Source organism: Solanum verrucosum, unplaced genomic scaffold, assembly GCF_900185275.1.
Source record: "Solanum verrucosum unplaced genomic scaffold, falcon-dt-bn FXZP01000284.1, whole genome shotgun sequence".
Classification (NCBI taxonomy): Eukaryota; Viridiplantae; Streptophyta; class Magnoliopsida; order Solanales; family Solanaceae; genus Solanum; species Solanum verrucosum.
Genome location: NW_026019936.1, coordinates 1,725,954 through 1,744,958, shown reverse-complemented (window position 1 = coordinate 1,744,958; position 19,005 = coordinate 1,725,954). Strand labels below are relative to the sequence as shown.

The 19,005-nt window shown below is 32.7% G+C and overlaps 1 protein-coding gene across 1 annotated transcript; it reads right to left on the bottom strand.

The window, feature by feature from the left end:
• Positions 1 to 12,237: 12,237 nt before the first annotated feature.
• Positions 12,238 to 14,858, bottom strand: LOC125835759 (G-type lectin S-receptor-like serine/threonine-protein kinase LECRK3). The gene is made up of 2 exons (XM_049514855.1): positions 14,336 to 14,858; positions 12,238 to 14,126 (listed from the first exon to the last, which is right to left on the bottom strand). The coding sequence occupies exons 1-2, from the start codon at positions 14,469 to 14,471 to the stop codon at positions 12,238 to 12,240; spliced, it is 2,025 nt and encodes a 674-aa protein (XP_049370812.1). The 5' UTR covers positions 14,472 to 14,858.
• Positions 14,859 to 19,005: the final 4,147 nt, after the last annotated feature.

The window sequence follows — 19,005 nt, the reverse complement described above, 5'->3', positions numbered from 1 at the left end:
TCTAAAACATAAACATAAGCTTGAAACTTGATAGAGATGAAACATACTTACCTCTTCTCAAACTTACTCAACTCAAGGAATACTCAAGGGTACTCAAAATTACTAAAACTTACTCAACTCAGAAGTACTCAAGGATAAGATACTCAACTCCGAGATTAGATACTCAACTCAAGGATATGATATTCGACTCAAAGATATGATATTCGACTCTGGATACTCAACTCTGGATACTCAACTCTGAATACTCAACTAAATATGACTGAACTCATTTCAATATAAAGCAATTTAAAACAAGTGCAATATAAAGAAACAAACTGTTTAAAAACATGTTGTCAAATCTGTGTGTATGCAAGGATACAACATAACTCTGAAATGTATATAAAAATACAATAAACTGATGTATATAAAAATACAATAACTTCTGTGGGAGTTTCTCTAACCGACAACCATCACATAAGAGCTATAGTGATGATACAGCGATCTACCTCACGCTGCCAGCGCATCCTATACCCGGCCAAAGGTATAGAACCTGAACTACTAATGGATCCACTAGTCTATGTGAAAAGGATTCATCTAAAAAGTATGACCCTTTTCTACCCATGATGGCTACATGGTTTATGGGGGCTGTGAGTTGTCTGAACTCTCCCCCATATCGGTGCTCAATACTACTCCCAAAAATATACTAGCTCTTATGTTTTAAAAAACATACTTCTTTATGCTGATTTGAGATAATTGCTCAAAAACTTAGCTCAAAGGTTATCTTGGAAATCTCAGTTTCCCTACTTGCTTCATTTAGAAAGCTATTACTCTTTTCTGAAAACTAGCCCGAAGGCCCTTTGGAAATCTCAGTTTCCGTTCTTATTTAAATGTGAAAACATTTATAAACTCTTTGGGAATACTTAGTCCCCATATACTTTTGAAGAAAAGGACTTCAAACTTTACTCTTCACTCTTTACTGAACTCAAAACTTAAGTCTTAAAACAAAGGTAAAACATTTGTAAAAGACTTCTAAAAATGTGGTTCGTGTCGAATGATGGACATGAACGACTCAATGCAAGGTTTTCAATAACCACAGATAGAACTCAAATACTTGGAACTCAAGAACTTCAATAATACTACTCATTTCAAGAATGCTCAACTCAGAGGGTTCATGCGGAATTATGGGCATGAACGACTCAACTCAAGGACTCAAAGGTACTTCTCTTCTCAAGACTGCTCGACTTATAGGATTCATGCGGAATTATGGGCATGAACAATTCAACTCAAAGACTTTATGGGTAACATGTAATAGTCCCATGCTTAGAAATATAATCTCAAAGGGGATTAGGAACTCAATACTCAAGACTTAGAACTTGAAGATACTACTCCTCTCAAAGATACTCAACTTCTGGAGTTCATAAAAAATTTATGGGCATGAACGACTTGACTCGTAGGTCTACATAACATTATGAAACTCATGTATGTGACTCTTCTCATTCTCTGACTTACTTCCTCAAAACTTAGTTCAAATCGATAGTTGATCTCAAAGGATTCACAATTGAACTCAAAGGCTTTCTTGAACTCTACTCTTAACTCTCTCTTGAATTTGAATTATGAATTCAAGAGTTATGATTCATGATATGAAGGATCTCAATAACAATATAGCTATTCGATAATTAGGAATATAACTTTTAAAAGAAACGTGAATTCAAGAACTCAAAATCAACTTATCTTAAGAATACTCAAATCTAGGGAAAGTATCTTAGATTACTCTTTTACTAATCTGAAAGTAGAGGTAGGGCGTGAGGACGAACTAGTCCAACACTATGATAGCCTTACATACCTAGAAGAACAAGATTCTTGAAGAATCTTGAAGAAGAATTTGATTAGAAGCCTTGAAACCCTAGCTTGAAAGTAAACAATCAAGAAAACCTTTCTTGAGATTTTTGAATTAGTTTCTTGAAATCTCTATGGCCAAGAATTATGATTTTCATTAGTGAAGATGAAAATCTGATTGTTTTGAGCCTTTTATTAGTCAATAATTTCATTTATGGTTTCTTGGAGGTAAAAAGACAAAAATGACTCTTTTTAATATTTTCCCGTCGGTTAATTCGTAACAGCACTGTATAGGTTACTAAAATAGTCATAGCTTTTTACTCATATATTTTATTGACGTGAAACTGGTGGGGTTGGAAAGTAGATTCAATTACCTTTAATTGGATAGGTTATGGCTCACGTAACTCTTAATATTCTAAGAGATATGGTCGTTTAAAGTTGACCTAAGCAGAATCTTACTTCAAAACTTAATGAAACTTCAAGAACACTTATCAAGAACTCTAATCTTTAAATTTCAAGAACGAAATTACGCTGAATAAATCATGATTGGCGTGTGGGTGAAAGAACCCAACACTATGGAAGCTTACATACCTCTTAGGGATCAAACCCATGGCGAAAATCCGCTACAACACGCAAGAATCTCGACGAACGCTTTCATCCTTTCTCTTTTCTCCTCTTTTCTCTTCTTCTTTTCTCTTCTTGAATTCTCAACTAAAACCCAAGGCGTATTTTAGGATTATAAAACTGAACCTAATAGGATTAGACCCTAAAAATATTACTAAAAACGAATTAAATCTGGTTGGGTAAGGAAAAGACCAAAATACCCCTCTTTATTTTCGGCTAACCTTCCTTAACTGGTCAGCCTATCTTCAAAAGGCCATATCTCAGTCATCCGACCTCGAAAGTTAGCAAACTCAGAGGCGTTGGAAAGATAATTTAAAGATCTTCGCTACGATATCTGGTAGCACACCTAATTCATCCTGAGCTAGGAATTATGGTTGTTTGAAGTCGACCCAAAACTCATACTTAAGCATATCTTGCAAAATTTCAAATTTTGCTATTTACAATTTAATTCTTTTTGAAACTCAAGGTGCTACATCTAGTGACCTTAACACTTAAGAAATTTTAAATTCCTTGGTAAAATCTCACTCACTACGAAGAACGGTTCGAGTGTTAGTTCGAAAATTTTCTGGGGTGTTACAGTAAGGCACTTGAAAATTTTGAAAGATTAAAGGAAGGAAAAAAAACAAAAGAAAAATGAGTTGAAACGTCAAAAGTATAACGATAACCACTTGGGGATGTGTTACTCAAAAGGACAAGATAGATATAAGACTTGAATTTTTATCCTTACTTAGAGAGGTGCACTCAATCATTATTGTATTATTATATGATACTTTAAACGTGGGTTCACACATCTATATTTAAATATTTTTAAAAAAATATAACACTATTATATATGATCTAGAGAGGGGAGCATGGGTTCATGTGAACCCACGAAACCCCCTCTAAATACGCCCCTGCTATCACGGTCTGAATCTTGCCTCCAATGCTCCTCAAACGATCATATCTCATCCTCACCTTATCCGAGCCTCTTGATGTTGGGAATGTATCGAATTCTTCATCCAAATTATCGGGGAAAACACCATGAGCATGTGAAATATGGATGTCCATGTGAGGTGGATGTCACTACAAGAAAAGACATCTATTGCTACAACATACATTGTAGCTAAATATGAATTTTTTCGTGGCTAAACACTTTAGCTACATTATTTTCTTTCGTAGCATTCGTAGCAAGATGTAGCGTGGCTAATAGTTAGCTACAGACTTTACATGTTGCGTGGCCAAGGATTTATATCTATTGCTATAAAAAAAATGTGTTGTAGCTGCATTGGAATAAAAAGTTGCCACGAAAAATATACTTATGGCAAGTAATTTTATTGTTGTGCCATGATAAACAAAATTTGTAGCTATCTTCATATTGTAGCCACACAATGTTGTATTGTAGCAAAAAAAAATTAATTTATTTGCCACACAAACTTACATTTTATGGCAAGTGCTATAGCTTAGTCTCGTGGCAATAATGCTCATATTTAGCTACGAAATAAAATATTTATAGCTATAAATTTTAGTACTTGCCACAAACATTTCATATTGTAACTGAGAATTGATACAATTAGCCATGAAATATATAGCATTGAAGCAAAATGAATATTCATTTACTACGAAAAGTAACTTTCTTTAGCTATGCTCTTGGAACGTGGCAATTATAGTAATATATGTTGAGCTACAAATTCAAAATATTATAGCTAAAATTCACACTTTTTTGTTACAGAATATAAATTGTAGCAAAAAAAAATTCTTCATTTGCCACAAAAATAAAAATGTGAAAACATGTTATCATTTGCGTGGCAGTTTTGTATGTTTAGCTACAACTTTAATTTGTTTATAGCAACTAATTGAAAAATTTGACACACTAGTAATTCATTATTTATGTATGTGCGCATTTATTTTTAACATGAAATTTATAGATAATGATACTATAATATCTTAAATGGGGTAAAAAATATAATATATTAGAGAAAAATAATAAAAGATCAACAATGTCATTTAAAATAGTGGAACATTATTCTACGCAAACATATGAAATGTACTTTTACAAGAGAAAAAAATAATTGTTCATCTCTCCATCACTTAAGTGCTTTCATCACTTCTCCAAAAGCTGCAATAACAAAGAAAAATTAAATAAACAAAGTACAATAAAATATTTACTTTAAAAATAAAATTTAATTGTCAATATATATGTTTTCTTAAAAGAAATCACATAGTATCAAAACACTAATATAAAAAGATAATATAAAGTACTTACGGTTAGATTTGGATCATTTGATTGTTGACTTTGAGCTGCCATCATCATTTGAAATTTTTCTTCCCATCTTTTACTCAACTCTTCTAACTTATTGTCTGTTTCTTTCTTCATTTCTTCAATTTGTTCCTTCGCTTCCCTTTTAACTTCTTCCACACGCTCATTTGATTCTTTTCTGGTTGATTCTAGCTGTTTTATGAGTTGTACTTTTGTTGGTCTACCACCAAAGTATTCGCTAATACTTTTTCCCGGACCATATGCACGAAGATATCCATTTTTTTCTGTCCCAAGTACTTTTTCGAAGATATCATCATCATTTAAAGAAATTTCTCCTTTTTCTTGTTGTTTTTTAAATTGATCAAATTGATCCTACAATTAAAAAAATAATTAATAAAGATATATGCAAATATATATATAAATAAATATATATATATATATATATATATATATATATATATTTATTTATTTATTTTTTTATATTTTTTTTTTGAAAGAAATAAAGAAGGCTAACACAATATTGAACTTACAATGACATCTTGTTGAAAAGCATCAACTTGTTTTCCCTTTTTTCTCTTGCGAGATTCCATAAAAACGTCAACATGAGAAGGAGTTTTTCCATCTTTCTCCTATAAAATTAATTATTATTATCATTCACAAAATTTAGATAATCTAATATAATTCTTCAAAGTTTAATCTAAATATTATAATATTTACCATTTCATGTCTAAGTCTTGCATAACTTTTGATTCCAATATATGGAGGTAAGGAACGTTTCGATCTATTTGTCTTGTTTTGCAAACTTCTCTTCTGAGAAAAATATATTAAAAAAAACAATAATTAACATTAGTTTCTATAATAGATTTAAAAACTATACAAATAATAATTTTAAAATCATAAATTAATTTTAATTTAATTACCTGAAAGTCAGCATCACTCCAAAGGTTGACCAAATATTTCCATTCATCCACACCAAAATGTTTGGGCTTATTCCGCAAGCGAAGTTGATAAGTTGATTTTGAATCGAAATACTTTCTTTTCAGTTTGTGTCTATAGTCTCTGTAGAGATCACTCATATGACCAAAAATTGCGTCTCTTTTTCCCTCAGACACATCAAAATTGAATTTTTCCTAACAAAGATACATTCATATATTTATGATCATATGTTTCAATAAATGTTAATTCATACAAAGTTAAAACAAATGTTTTTCTTACCAAAATAATATCCCACATATGATCGATTTTGTCTTGCTCAATCTCTTTCCAACCATTTACTTTTAAAGGACAACAACTTCGACTTCTAACTGTTTGACCCAAAAACCAAATAAATTGGGTTGCATTCTTACCAATAGCTTGAAAATCCTTATCAAATTCTACATTTAGTTTTTCTCCTTCTTGTAAGTTGATTATTTTTGTGCACCGTGTGGGTCCTCTGACTTTTCTTTTCACAATATTAGAACCTAAAATTGAGGATTAAATAGATAATGTCAAGTTAAAATGTTTATAAAAATAAAAAAAATTAATACAAATAAAAATTACCTGTTGAATTCGCCAATTCATGTTCTTCCATAATTACTTCATTGACTTCTTCAGATGTGTTATCTCTAGGATCATGTTCTCCAAGAGAGGTATTCATGACAATATTATAATTTTTTGATAGCGTAAAAATTTCGATGAGCTTCTTTTTATGCATTTTATAGCTAACCATCATGTTTCTAACGTCTGAATCATCACCACATTCAACTAACCCATCATAATCATTAATAACCCTATCACCTCTCAAATAAAAAAATTTATCTCCCTCAAAAATATCAAATTTACAATGCTTTTTTAAGTCGTCTAACAAATCAAAGTAACTAACAAAATCAATGTCCATATTTGTTTTCTTCAAATGTCCATTCACATATTTTCTAGAAGGTGAAAATATAAAATAACCACCATAATAGTAGTTAATTTCAACCTCACTTAACGTGTCCACATTTCCTACGAAATTATTGAACTTGAGTTAGTTATATATGATTAAATAAATATGTAGATTTATCTAATTGAAAAAAAATCATAATAAATTCAATACTGAACAAAGTTATATTACCTCGATAAATAAGTTCTTCCACATGTTGTGTGGGAAGATTTTCTTTCACCGGCGCGATTCTAGAATTCTCAGGAGGCACCATATCATCATTATCGATCAAACAATTAACTTTTTTTCGTAGAGCTTTCCTACCCATATCTGATTTAAAAATATATATTTATTTAATTTATTTTTGTTTAAATCATTATTAAAAGCAAGCAAGCAACAAAGAAAAAGATTATTAAAGTGCAAGAGAGAAGTTAGTAGCTTATTTACCTTACCTTTGACTTGAAAACAAAAGTTGAAAAACTATGAATATTTGAGATAGAGAAAAGGACGATTTGAGATTTTTCTTTTTCGTTTTTGATTGCTGGAGTCTTTTAGGGTTTAGGGACTTCTAATATAGGAAAAAAGATCTTTAATTTAGGCATAAAAAAATTAGAGGGAAATTATTTGGAGGGAATTTTTTTGGTTTTTGTTCCATTTTTTTGGTGCCGAATGTTTATTGTTATATTTTCTAATTTCAATACAATTCCTTTGTTTTTCTATTTCATAACATATACGGAAGTTTGTGATGTAAGCATTACAGTTTTAAAAAAAAAAATCTATTTTAGTTTATGACTTATTAATTAGTGAACATAATTTAAAGTTAATACTTAGTTTATATATTAGCATTATAAGATTATTAATTCTTAATACAATTTATAAAATCCAATAATCATTAAGTAAATGAATTAATAGAAATTATAAACGTATTGTCCCGATAAATTAAGTCAATGGCTAATTCGTATTATTTGATTGAAAAAAAATCAATTTTTGATCATCATAGAATACAAAAGAAAAAACTTCAATTTACAAAGTACGATTTATCGGGATCTAAAAAGTGTCAATTATTGTATTTTAATTAATTTGATATAATTATTTAATCAAAAGTTATTAGATGTAACAATAACAATAACATATTTAATGTAATTTCACATGTGGGATTTGATAAGGGTAGTGTGTACATAGACCTCACCTTCCCCTTCACCGGAGAGGATTTTTCCAAAATACCCCCAGTTTAAGTAAAATAATACAAAGCATATTTAAAAAGAAAATATTGTAGAGATACTATATTGAAAATACAAGTATATATGTTTGTAAAACTGAATCTAATTGAAGAACATTTATAATTATGCTAAAATGTATCATTTTGATAGAATAGGTTCGTATCAAATAATAATTTTTGAAATAATTGATCAAGAATAGATCTGGGTATCGAATTGAGCGAGTCCAAATTATATACAATATTAGTCCATATTAGAACTCGAGTTATATATATATATAACTTGAGTTCTAATTTGGACTAATATTGTATTAAGTAAAATAATACAAAGCATATTTAAAAAAGAAAATATTGTAGAGATACAATATTGAAAATACAAGTATATATGTTTGTAAAACTGAATCTAATTGAAGAACATTTATAATTACGCTAAAATGTATCATTTTGATAGAATAGGTTCGTATCAAATAATAATTTTTGAAATAATTGATCAAGAATAGATCTGGATATCGAATTGAGCGAGTCCAAATTATATACAATATTAGTCCAAATTAGAACGTTATATATATATATATATACACACAAACACACATATATATTATCAAAGCGAGTCACACAAGCGAAGTCAAGCCGGTTCAATCGAGCCCGTACTTTGATTGAGTTTTAACCTAGCAAAGGTAAATACAATTGAGGTGAGCCGAGCTCCGCTTCTTAAAAGCATAGGTTAGAAACATGGTTAAAACCTTATTTAATTAATTTAGCGTTTGACCATGAATATTTTTTTTTCAAATAATTTATTCACTTTATTTCGAATTTCTTTTTGACTATAAAGTTATCAAATATAAATTGAAGTTGTATTTGAGGTTTTGAAAAATATCTCAAGAGGTGTTTTTACTTTTTTACTTTTCACGTTTTACTTTTATTTTATTTTTACAAATTAATGAGGGTATAAATTACATTTACAAAAAAATTACATCCAAAACCAAAAAAAAATAAAAAATCCAAATACTATAATCAAACAATATTCCAACTCAAACTTTAGATTCTAAAATTTCAAATAAAGTTAAATAATTTTTTATTTTCATGGACAAAAAATTACATATATTAGTATATGTAACAACTGAAACATATACTCTTTTCGTTTCAATTTTTTTGACCTATTTTTTTACGGTCTATTTTAAAAAAATACATTCGACATATTGTTAATATAATTTAAATTCACAAAATTCAAATATATTTTTAATTTTCTTAAATTTAGCATCAAGTTAAATCAAGTCTAATAAATTAAAACGGAAGGATTATAAAATATTGAATACCAAATAGTATATTATGCAAATTTGACATATACATATATCAATAGAAAAAGAAAAATATATGTACAGTTCCTAAAGCCCTAAATCAGTGAATCCCTAAATTCCCAAACTTGTCTCTCAAATTTCAAGGCTCAACCTCATTCTCGTTTGCTCCTACATCGTCGACATCAAGAGTAAGTTATTCTTCTTTTACTATGTTCAGAGCTTACATACTATAACAACTTCTCTAGTTTTCAGTTCCCTTATTTCGCATGTCTGGGAGCCAACGTCTATTGAAAATAGTCTGTAGTAAGCCATCAAACAGATATTGTGTAAGCTTTTGTATTTGGACAAATTGTTATAGTGTGTAAGCTTTTGTATTTGATCAGATTTATTGTACTATTTGTATGGGTGGAAAATTATAATAAAAGGGGGGAAAACTTTTGTTCTTGATTCTCTTTAAAAAAAAATTTTGCTTAAAAGACGGAAGGTGTAGATATCCCATTCTTTTTCCGACTAGTTTAGTAATCAGGGATTGTTTCCAGTGTGTATATAATCTTTGTTTATCGCTAGATGTAATAGGAATGAAGTTTGGGTGGTTTAGAGGATTTCCTTGTTCGTCGTGGAAGCTTATGTTGTCTAGACCTTGGGTAACGTAAGTTATATAATATTCTTCAGTTTTGAAAATAAGAGATTCGAGGAAACTTACTTTGCGATTGACGGAGGTTTGCTCTACTTCTTCCTTCTGTTTTTTGTGCTCCAATGATGTAAATCAGTTTCTCGTTCGCTTGTATCGTTGTGCTCTGTAACTACTTCTACTTTTTGGTATTGCATTTTACGGAGAGAAAAATCGTGCATAGGCTTATACTCACTAAAACATAAGATGAGATAATATTGTTTTAAAAAAGTCATATATTCTGATTCTCTTTGATTAGTCTATCATATATATAAATTGAAAATTTATCTTGAGATCTTGTGCAATGTAAATAATTAACGGTTGATGATGAATTCATCAAGCTCCTTATATATTCTATCCAGCTACTTTGCAACCAAACAAGGGAGGAGGTTATTTCACCTCTTAGTTTCTTTATTTGTTTGGTACAATAGGGGAGGAAGTTATTTGTTTGGTGTAGTAGGACAGAAAAATATACTCCAGCAACAACAAGAAGCAACTTTTTCTTATTAACAGTTTAACACTAGAATTAGAGTCTAGCATCTCATATAGTGTCTCAACCATATCGTAATTCCTTCAAGTGATAAAGCTTAGCATTTGAAAGTGAACTTCATAAGAGAAAACACATAATGTATCTCTTTATATACCATGTATGCATTTTCAAACTACTGTTTTCAAACTACTGCAACTTGTTACTTCCCTTTACACTTAAACCAAATAAGAAGAGAAACTCTCTTAGAATTAGAAATATTGTCGTCAACTCATGCAACAAACGTTTAGCACGTGTATCCAAACCAACTCTCTCATATGCTGCAATCATTGTCTGGTATAGACTCGGCCAAGGAAGAAATTTTGCCTAAGATTTTAGTTTTGCAGAGCAGCTAGTATCTGCTTAAAATAACTGTGACATATATTTGCTTTGCTTCAAGTTTGGAACTCAAAATCAGGTATCCTTAGTCCTTTACTTGCTCTCCCTCACATATCTGCCAATAGATGCTAGTCAAGAACTAAGACTTCATGAATTTTTAGCATCCATTCGTTCAATCACACAACGTGCTTCTTCCTCTGTACCAGGGACGACATTCCTAACCCATGCTAACAATATATTTCTCTATTTATTTTTCTTTGTAGGAAATTTGAAAATGGACAAGTCTTGGATACGTTGTACTGACAGATCGAGTGACGTTTACTTAAAAGGAGTTGAGAGTTTTCTTCAATTTGCATTTAAGCAATCAAAACTAGAAGATGAAATTCCTTGTCCTTGTAAGAAATGCAATAACGTTTTCCACAAGTCTAGAGATGAGGTCAAGGAACATTTAATAATTTTTGGGATAGTTCAAGGATACACACGTTGGCTTTATCATGGAGAATTTGCACCTAAAAAGCAAAATGTTAATCAAGAGGAAAAAGGAAAGGAACCAGGTGTTCCTTCTCAAAAGAAAAGAAAAGAGCGAGGTGATGATATGTTTGAAATGATATATGATGCTGTTGGTCCTGAAATCACAAATGATTCTAGTGGGGTTAAGTATAAACATGGTGATGCTTCAGAATCTACTTCCACATTTTCCAAATTATTGGAGGATGCTGCACAACAACTTTATCCTGGTTGCGAGACATTCTCCAAGTTATCACTAATTGTGGAACTGTTCCAAATCAAGTGTCTTTATGGGTTGAGTGGTAAAGCAGTTGATAGCATACTAAAGTTATTTAAACGAGCACTTCCTTCTGGTGAAACTTTACCAGAGTCATTTTATGGAGCAAAAAAAGTGATTAAAAATTTAGGTCTTCATTATGAAAAGATACATGCTTGTGAGAATGATTGTATGTTATTTTGGAAACATAATACGAAAGCTGAATCTTGCTTGATTTGTGGGGAGTCTAGGTGGAAATCAGTTGAAGGTCAAAAAACTAATGGGGATACTAAAGGAAAAACTGTCTTGGTTTCAATCTATAGTGCCAAATACCAATCAAGAATAGGTAAAGAATGTAGGAACAATCAATTCAGGGTAAAGGACTAATATAACAAAGAGTATATGGATTAGAATTGTTGTGAGTGGATTCTTCCAATGACATATTTGATCAAACCATTTTCCAATAGCCAATAGTGGACTCACAACATAGATTAATCTGAAAAAAGTTAGCCTTAGCTCTCCTTACGCTCCATATATGCGAACTAACGTCTAGCATGTAGTCCACGACCTCTTTTTTCAACGGTGGCTCTGCTCGTCCTAGCCTCGTTGAAAGTATTTGAATAGTTTGGAACCTGAGGAAATCTTGCTGACCCAAACAGAAACTCGAGAGAAAGTACTCAAAAGAAGTAGGCAATTAACAAAAACAGAACTACCTAAGAACACTGATAATAAGGATGACAGTATCTTGATTCATACAATTTAAACATGAAAGCAAGTCATATAACAAGAACACTTGAACGAAAAAGGACATACAGAGGAGGTAAATCGCGCTTAAATGAGGCTTATGATCTTAAATAGTAATGCTAAAATTATATGGACATGGCGGAAATGTCACCTCAACAGATCCTTCAAGCATTTGACAGACCTTCCTCATAGTAGGCCTCGTAGACGGATCCTCTTGAATGCACCAAACACCAACCATCACGAACCTCTCGAGCTGCTTCTTGTCATTCAAAGCCTCGAAATCACTTTGCACTAGAGCTTCCAACTTTCCTTCTTGAAGGCAATCTAGAACCCAATCTGTAAGAATCGCCTCTGGTCCATAGCTTTCCTCATTCTCATAGTTTTTCCGACAAGTGATGATCTCTAGTAGTAGTACACCAAAGCTGTAAATGTCTACCTTAACAGTGACTTGACTATTCCTGAACCATTCTGGTGCAACATAACCTCTTGTTCCTCTAATATTAGTAAGTGTTCGACTCTGGTTAATCATCATCAGTTTAGACAATCCAAAATCTGATATTCGAGCAACGTGATGATCATCAAGGAGAATGTTTTGAGGCTTTATATCACAATGGATAATCTGTGTACTGCACTCTTCGTGGAGGTATGCAAGTCCCCTTGCAACCCCCATCACGATATTTGTCCTCTGACTCCAAGTAGGCTTCAGATCACCAAAAATGAAACTTGCAAGAGTTCCATTACTCATATACTCGTAGACCAACAAACGATGAGCTCCCTCGTTACAATATCCAAGCAGACGGACCAAATTCTTGTGATGAGTCTGACTAATCACATTTACTTCAGTTATGAATTCCTTCTCTGCCTCATGAGCAACTCTGTCCAGCTTCTTTATAGCAACTACGTTTCTTGAACCGATAGGCATTACCCCTTTGTAAACAATCCCAAATGCACCCCTGCCTAGCTCTTCCTTGAAGTCTTTTGTGGCTTCTACAAGTTCTTTGTATGTAAAACTATGACACATAGAGTCTGCCACATGACTTGTAGGGCGCAATATCTTCATTTTCTTTTTGTAAATATGGAAGAATCCCCAACAGAATACACTGATGAAAAGAATATTTACCAAAACAGAACTGCCTAACAGCGCGGACAACACAACAGACAGATTTCGCCAATTCTTGCTTCGACTAGATCCTGAATTTGGAAAGCCAGGAATACTCAGAGGAGGAACACCATCTTTCCTTATTTTCATAAAAGCTTTTGAATTCAAATTGGTGTCTATTCTCCCATTCGATAACGGAAGCTTCTTTTTCCAGCAACTATTGCTTCTATAAATAGCAACAACACAGAAACAATCATTCAAACAAGCATTTTGGCAGTCTTGTTCAGTAGAAGGGCTAATTTGCTGAAAATCTGATTTCGGCCAATCAGTATCACGAATCGTGATGAAACTGTATAAATCTTCAGGTGAACCCCTTCCAACTTCATCACAACTTATAGAAAAAACTGGTTTGCAGTCACCATAAGCATCGTTCGGATCAACCAACGAATATCCTTTAGGACAGTTACAAACTGGTCTGTTGTTTGAACCAAGACTGCATACATTGTTGTAACCACAAGAACCAGGTCCTTTGTCTCCATCAATTTCGATGCATATATTATTCGGTTGAGACCACAGAATATTCCAGCCACTGCTATTCAAAATCCTTGAATGATAATAATGACTAAGAACTCCATCAAAGTTAAGTGTCACACGATGATAATTGTCCGAAGCTGGAGGAATGGATCGCGGAGTAAGAATTTGCCTTTGATTGTTTCGCTTCAATACATACATCACCCCATTCTCTTCGAAAACCAGCTTATCCCCTGAATTTGTTGCATTTGTTGTATCTGAAGTTTGAGTGTTATAGTACTCATCATCATAATCCATATTGGAAGGCACACTTTGTGTAACAAGCACCATATTCCCATTATCAAGCATCCGAAGATAAAATCTACCTGTCGAGACATAATATAATTAAATCATCAAAAATCGTACTCTCAACCCATAATATAGATATCATGTTAGAGACCAAATATAATCAAACAATCAAATGAGTTGGTCACATAATTCAACACGTACAACAACATACTCGGTGTAATCTGACAAGTGGGGTTTGGGGAGGATACGATGTATGATAGATACGACAATTCAAACACGTACATACCTTGAGTGAAATTAGCTTGTGACTTTTGAGAAACAAGGAAGCTTCCTCTTTCCAATGTTTGATTTGGCAACAAAGTATTAGTTGGATTTCTAAAACTTTCCCACAATGGATCATTAGAATTTCTTCCCATTATCATTCATCAATCCATAATCAATATTACCAAAAACCAAATCACTTCTCCAAAGAGTATTCCCTTGAGGATCACTAAGTATTAAACCTCTTTGAGAATCAAGATTCAATCTTGATCCTTGTGGCACTAAATTACTTATATTAGCATGCCAAACTATAGTTGTTTCTTGAATTTTTGCATACCATATACAAAGCAAGAACTCATTTTTATTTTCTTCAATTTTTTTGAAACCAAATGCAAAATCATTAGATGGTGAAAGCCATGGGGTACTTTCATCTGTTGCACTAATAGAACTACTAGTAGCTATTCTACCATTATTTTGAGCTAAATTGTGTAATGGAAAGAAAAAAAGAAGAAATATTACAAGAAAATAAGAAATATAATTAGACATTGCAAGAGAAAATATGATTTGTTTGAACAAATCAAGAAAATAAAATTAATTTGTGTTTTGTTAATTTGTGGTGTGAGTTTTATGATGAACTATATATGAAGACTTTAGAGTCAACTTCTACTTTTCTATGTTAGGTGCATGTATGACTAATAATATCAATAAAGGGAAAAATAATTTTTATATCAAGGCAATTAGCTCCTAGTTGAATGATGTTACATAAAGGTAGAGCGTACGCAGATTTTACCTCTACTTTAGAGGTAGAGGGGTTGTTTTTTTAGACCCTTGGCGTAAGGAAAAACGTAAAAAGAAATAAAACAAGTGAAGAAGTCATGAAAAAGTACTATTGAGAAGATGAAAAATCAATTTGACCAGTAACTACAATTAAATAATACAAAAATTGAAGTATAAGAAACATCAAATAGTAAAAGAAATCGAAGGACAAGAAACTACTAGAGTAATGCTAGGACTGCTATAATGGAAGGATAAGCGAGGACACCGTTAACCTGTTAACTTTCTACCTTACTATGTGTGTGCCACAACCTCCTATCTACGGTCATGTCCTCAGTAAGCTAAAACTACGTATAAGTCATAACCGGTCTAATCACCTCTTTCCGATACTTCTTCCGCCTACCACTAGCAAGATATTAATTAGACTAGTGACTAGGTCAATTCCACAGTCAAGAAAAATAATGATATAAAAACTAGGCAATTTGTGGTCCTAGCTCCAATTGTCTTGATGGAACATTGATTATATCTTTAACTATTAATTCAGTTGGAAAATTGAATATAACTCTTGACTTTTCTGTGTGACTTTGTCTGTCTATAACATTTAGTATTTTAAGATGATCCTTTTCTTTGTCTATTCACTAAATAAATTCAACAAAATAATAGGTAATGAAAAACACTTATTTGTTTTGACTTTAAATAATCTATTTGCTTAAAAAAACAAAACAAGATGTTATGAGAAAATACTGTTGACAATAAAGTATTTAGTAACATTAATCATAAGAGGGTATTTGACTAAATTACCCTTGTCTCTTCCACAAATGAATAATTATACCTCCTTGGTTTTCTAAAGTAAGCATAATACATAAATATATATAACCATTAACTTGGCTTCAGCGCATAACTAGGCCCTCCAACTTTGAGTGTACACAACTTTGAGTCCTGTAATCATGATAGAAAACAGGAAATGTGTTAGTCTAAAGCTTTTCAAGACTAGTGGTATTCCTTGCCAAATCATGTTTAAACAACATTCCAACCCACATAATGCAACTTATCAAGTTACCGACCAGTATCACCAATATATAGGATAGACCAAATACAACGGAATTTTATTTGGGGAACAACTAACTCTAAGAAAAAACTACATCTACTTTCTTGGGACACCGTAACATTAGACAAATCTCAAGGTCTCCAAAATTGTAAATGGAAGAACCTGGCCCTAATGAGTAAGCTAGCATGGAAAATCCTTTAAAATCCAACAACACTTTGGGTGGCGACCTTATTAGGAATTTATGCTAAGAATAATTGTATACGATCGCCAGAATATTTTCAGAGGAGAAAAAGCAAAATCTGGAAAAACATTGAAGTAGGCTTGGAAGTATGTACAACCAAAAAATTAGGGGAACCATCATACCAACAACGATTAGAGCTAAAGACACACCTTCCTGGTCATTGACTAACAACGATATCTTTAGCACGTCATCAAAAACAAAGATTTCCAAGATAAACCAGCGGAACAAGAACTTTAAATGGATATGGGATCAACAATGCCCGAACAAAATTAAATTCTTCTTGTGGCTATGCCATCATGATAGGCTGCCTACTTGCTGCTATTATTTAAATAAAATAGGCATGGAAGGAGAAGAACCCCATCAAATAGTAAAACACCTAACGATCAGGCACAACCAGGTGGCAGACATACTAGCAAAGAAAGGGGCTGAAATGGAAGGAGAAGAAGTTTTTGTGGAATGGTTAACAACCCCATCTTTTGTCAACTCGATGAACCATTTGACAGTTGTTTCCCTTATTGGTTCAGTAGCAACCATGAGAAAAGTCATGGAGGAGAGATCGAGATTCTGCACTTTGTTAGACTCTAGTCTCCATACGAGGAGTTCAAATGCAAAGTTCGGGCCAGCACCATGAGTATGTAGCACGGTATTTGCTCATTCTATGCAGCCATAAAAAGGGGTTCTTGATGAATGTTGTCGGAGAAAAGAGTATCGCGGAACCTCTGTAGAGAATAGCAGAAGAAAAGTATACTCGGGAAACCTTCTGCTAGCCCAAGATCGTTAACTAAGATCGGAAGATTCAACTAAAGAAGAAGAGGAAGCTAGAAAGTAAAAAAGAGAATTTGGAAAGAGGAACTTTGTAATGGAAGAAGACTCTTTAAGTGCTTTGATTTTTCCTTTTAATACAAATGTACAAGGCTATCTCCTATTTATTGTCACGCCCCGAGCCTACACCCTGGGCGGGACCGGCACTCGGAGACCGTTGCTGGCCCCAAGCGAACCCTTGGCCTGACTTTCTTAACTCAGCGGAAACCTACTCAACAGAATAACTCAGTGCAATGCAATATTACAAAACAACTTAACTTATAAAATATGGCCATAAAGGCAACTCGAGTCTCAAAATAGAATACTTACATATATACATAGATAAGACTCTCAAAACTAACTGACTGACTGTCTATGAAGCCTCTAAAATACTTAGATGGATGTTGGGACAGACCCCGCAACACCCTAATAAACAAAACTAAGAGAACAAAATAACTGAGCCCTCTGGAAGCAATGAGGCTCACCCCTGACTCTAGAGTGCTCACTGGATCAACGGCGTGCAGAATGCTGATCCTGGGTACCTGCGTCTGCATCATAAAACGATGCAGGCCAACTGGCATCAGTACATGGAATGTACGAGTATGCGAGCTGGACCGCTAAAAACAACTTAAGCTTGAAAAGGGATACAAAAGAGAACTTACCTTGGCTCTGTACAACTCAAGAATAACTGAACTTAATATAAAGCAATGAGACACGTGCAATATATAAAGCCTTTGAAACTATTAAAACATGACGTAAAAATCATATTTATAATATCATGAAAATACCATGCTTCCTCTCAAAGTCTACTTGTGCAATGCATGAATGAAGTCCCATACCCCCATCCATACTAAGCAGAACTTATCGAGGAACCAAGCTCTTTTTACTGCTATGGGAGTTTCTCTAACCGATAACCACCACTATGAAACTAAGTGGTGATACAACGTTTTACCTCACGTTGCCCAAGGACCATCCTATACCTTGCCATCGATATAGGACCTTACTTTAACTTTTGCTTAATGGATCCACTAGCTTAACTTTCGTGATCATCTAAAAAGTATGATCCGAGAAATCCCATGTTTGGCTACATGGTTCTTATGGAGAGTTGAGTTAATATGAACTCGTGTCCCCAATTCGGTGCTCAAGACTACTCCCAAAAATACTTTAGCTCATAAGTGTTTTAAACACATCTTTCTTTAGTTGAGATAATTACTCAAAACTTAGCCCGAAGGCACTTGAAAACTCTTTCTAAAAAGAACAAATAAAAACCATATTTTTTTTATATGATCATTGATGACTCGGGATATTCATACTGCTTAAACATTGATGGTATATCTAGAGACCATACTGTTTAAACATTGATGACATACTCGATTTGTCATATCTAATCATATTTTAGAAACTCTTTTGAAAAACTCATCTTTTATTTTTAAAAGAGATAGTGCTCAAACTTCTCAAAACTCTTTTGAAAATCTCTGTTTCCTCTCAACTTAGATGTGAAAACACTTATAACTTCCTTGGGAAATACTTAGTTCCCTAATTACTTTTTGAGAAATGAACTCAACTCTTGACTCTTGACTTAACTCGAAACTCGATACTCTTTACTCGACTTGAAACTATATGCTCTTTACTCTTTACTAAACTTGAAACTTGAAACTCTTTACTTAGCTTGAAACTCTATACTCTTTGCTTGACTTGAAACTCTATACTTAACTTGGAACTTGAGGCTTAGAATGAAGTTAAAACGTTTAATGAAGACTCTTGAAAAGCTTTAAAGACTTGCTTGGTCTTACTTAATTTCTAAGCTTGACTTCACTTGAGTCGGAAACTA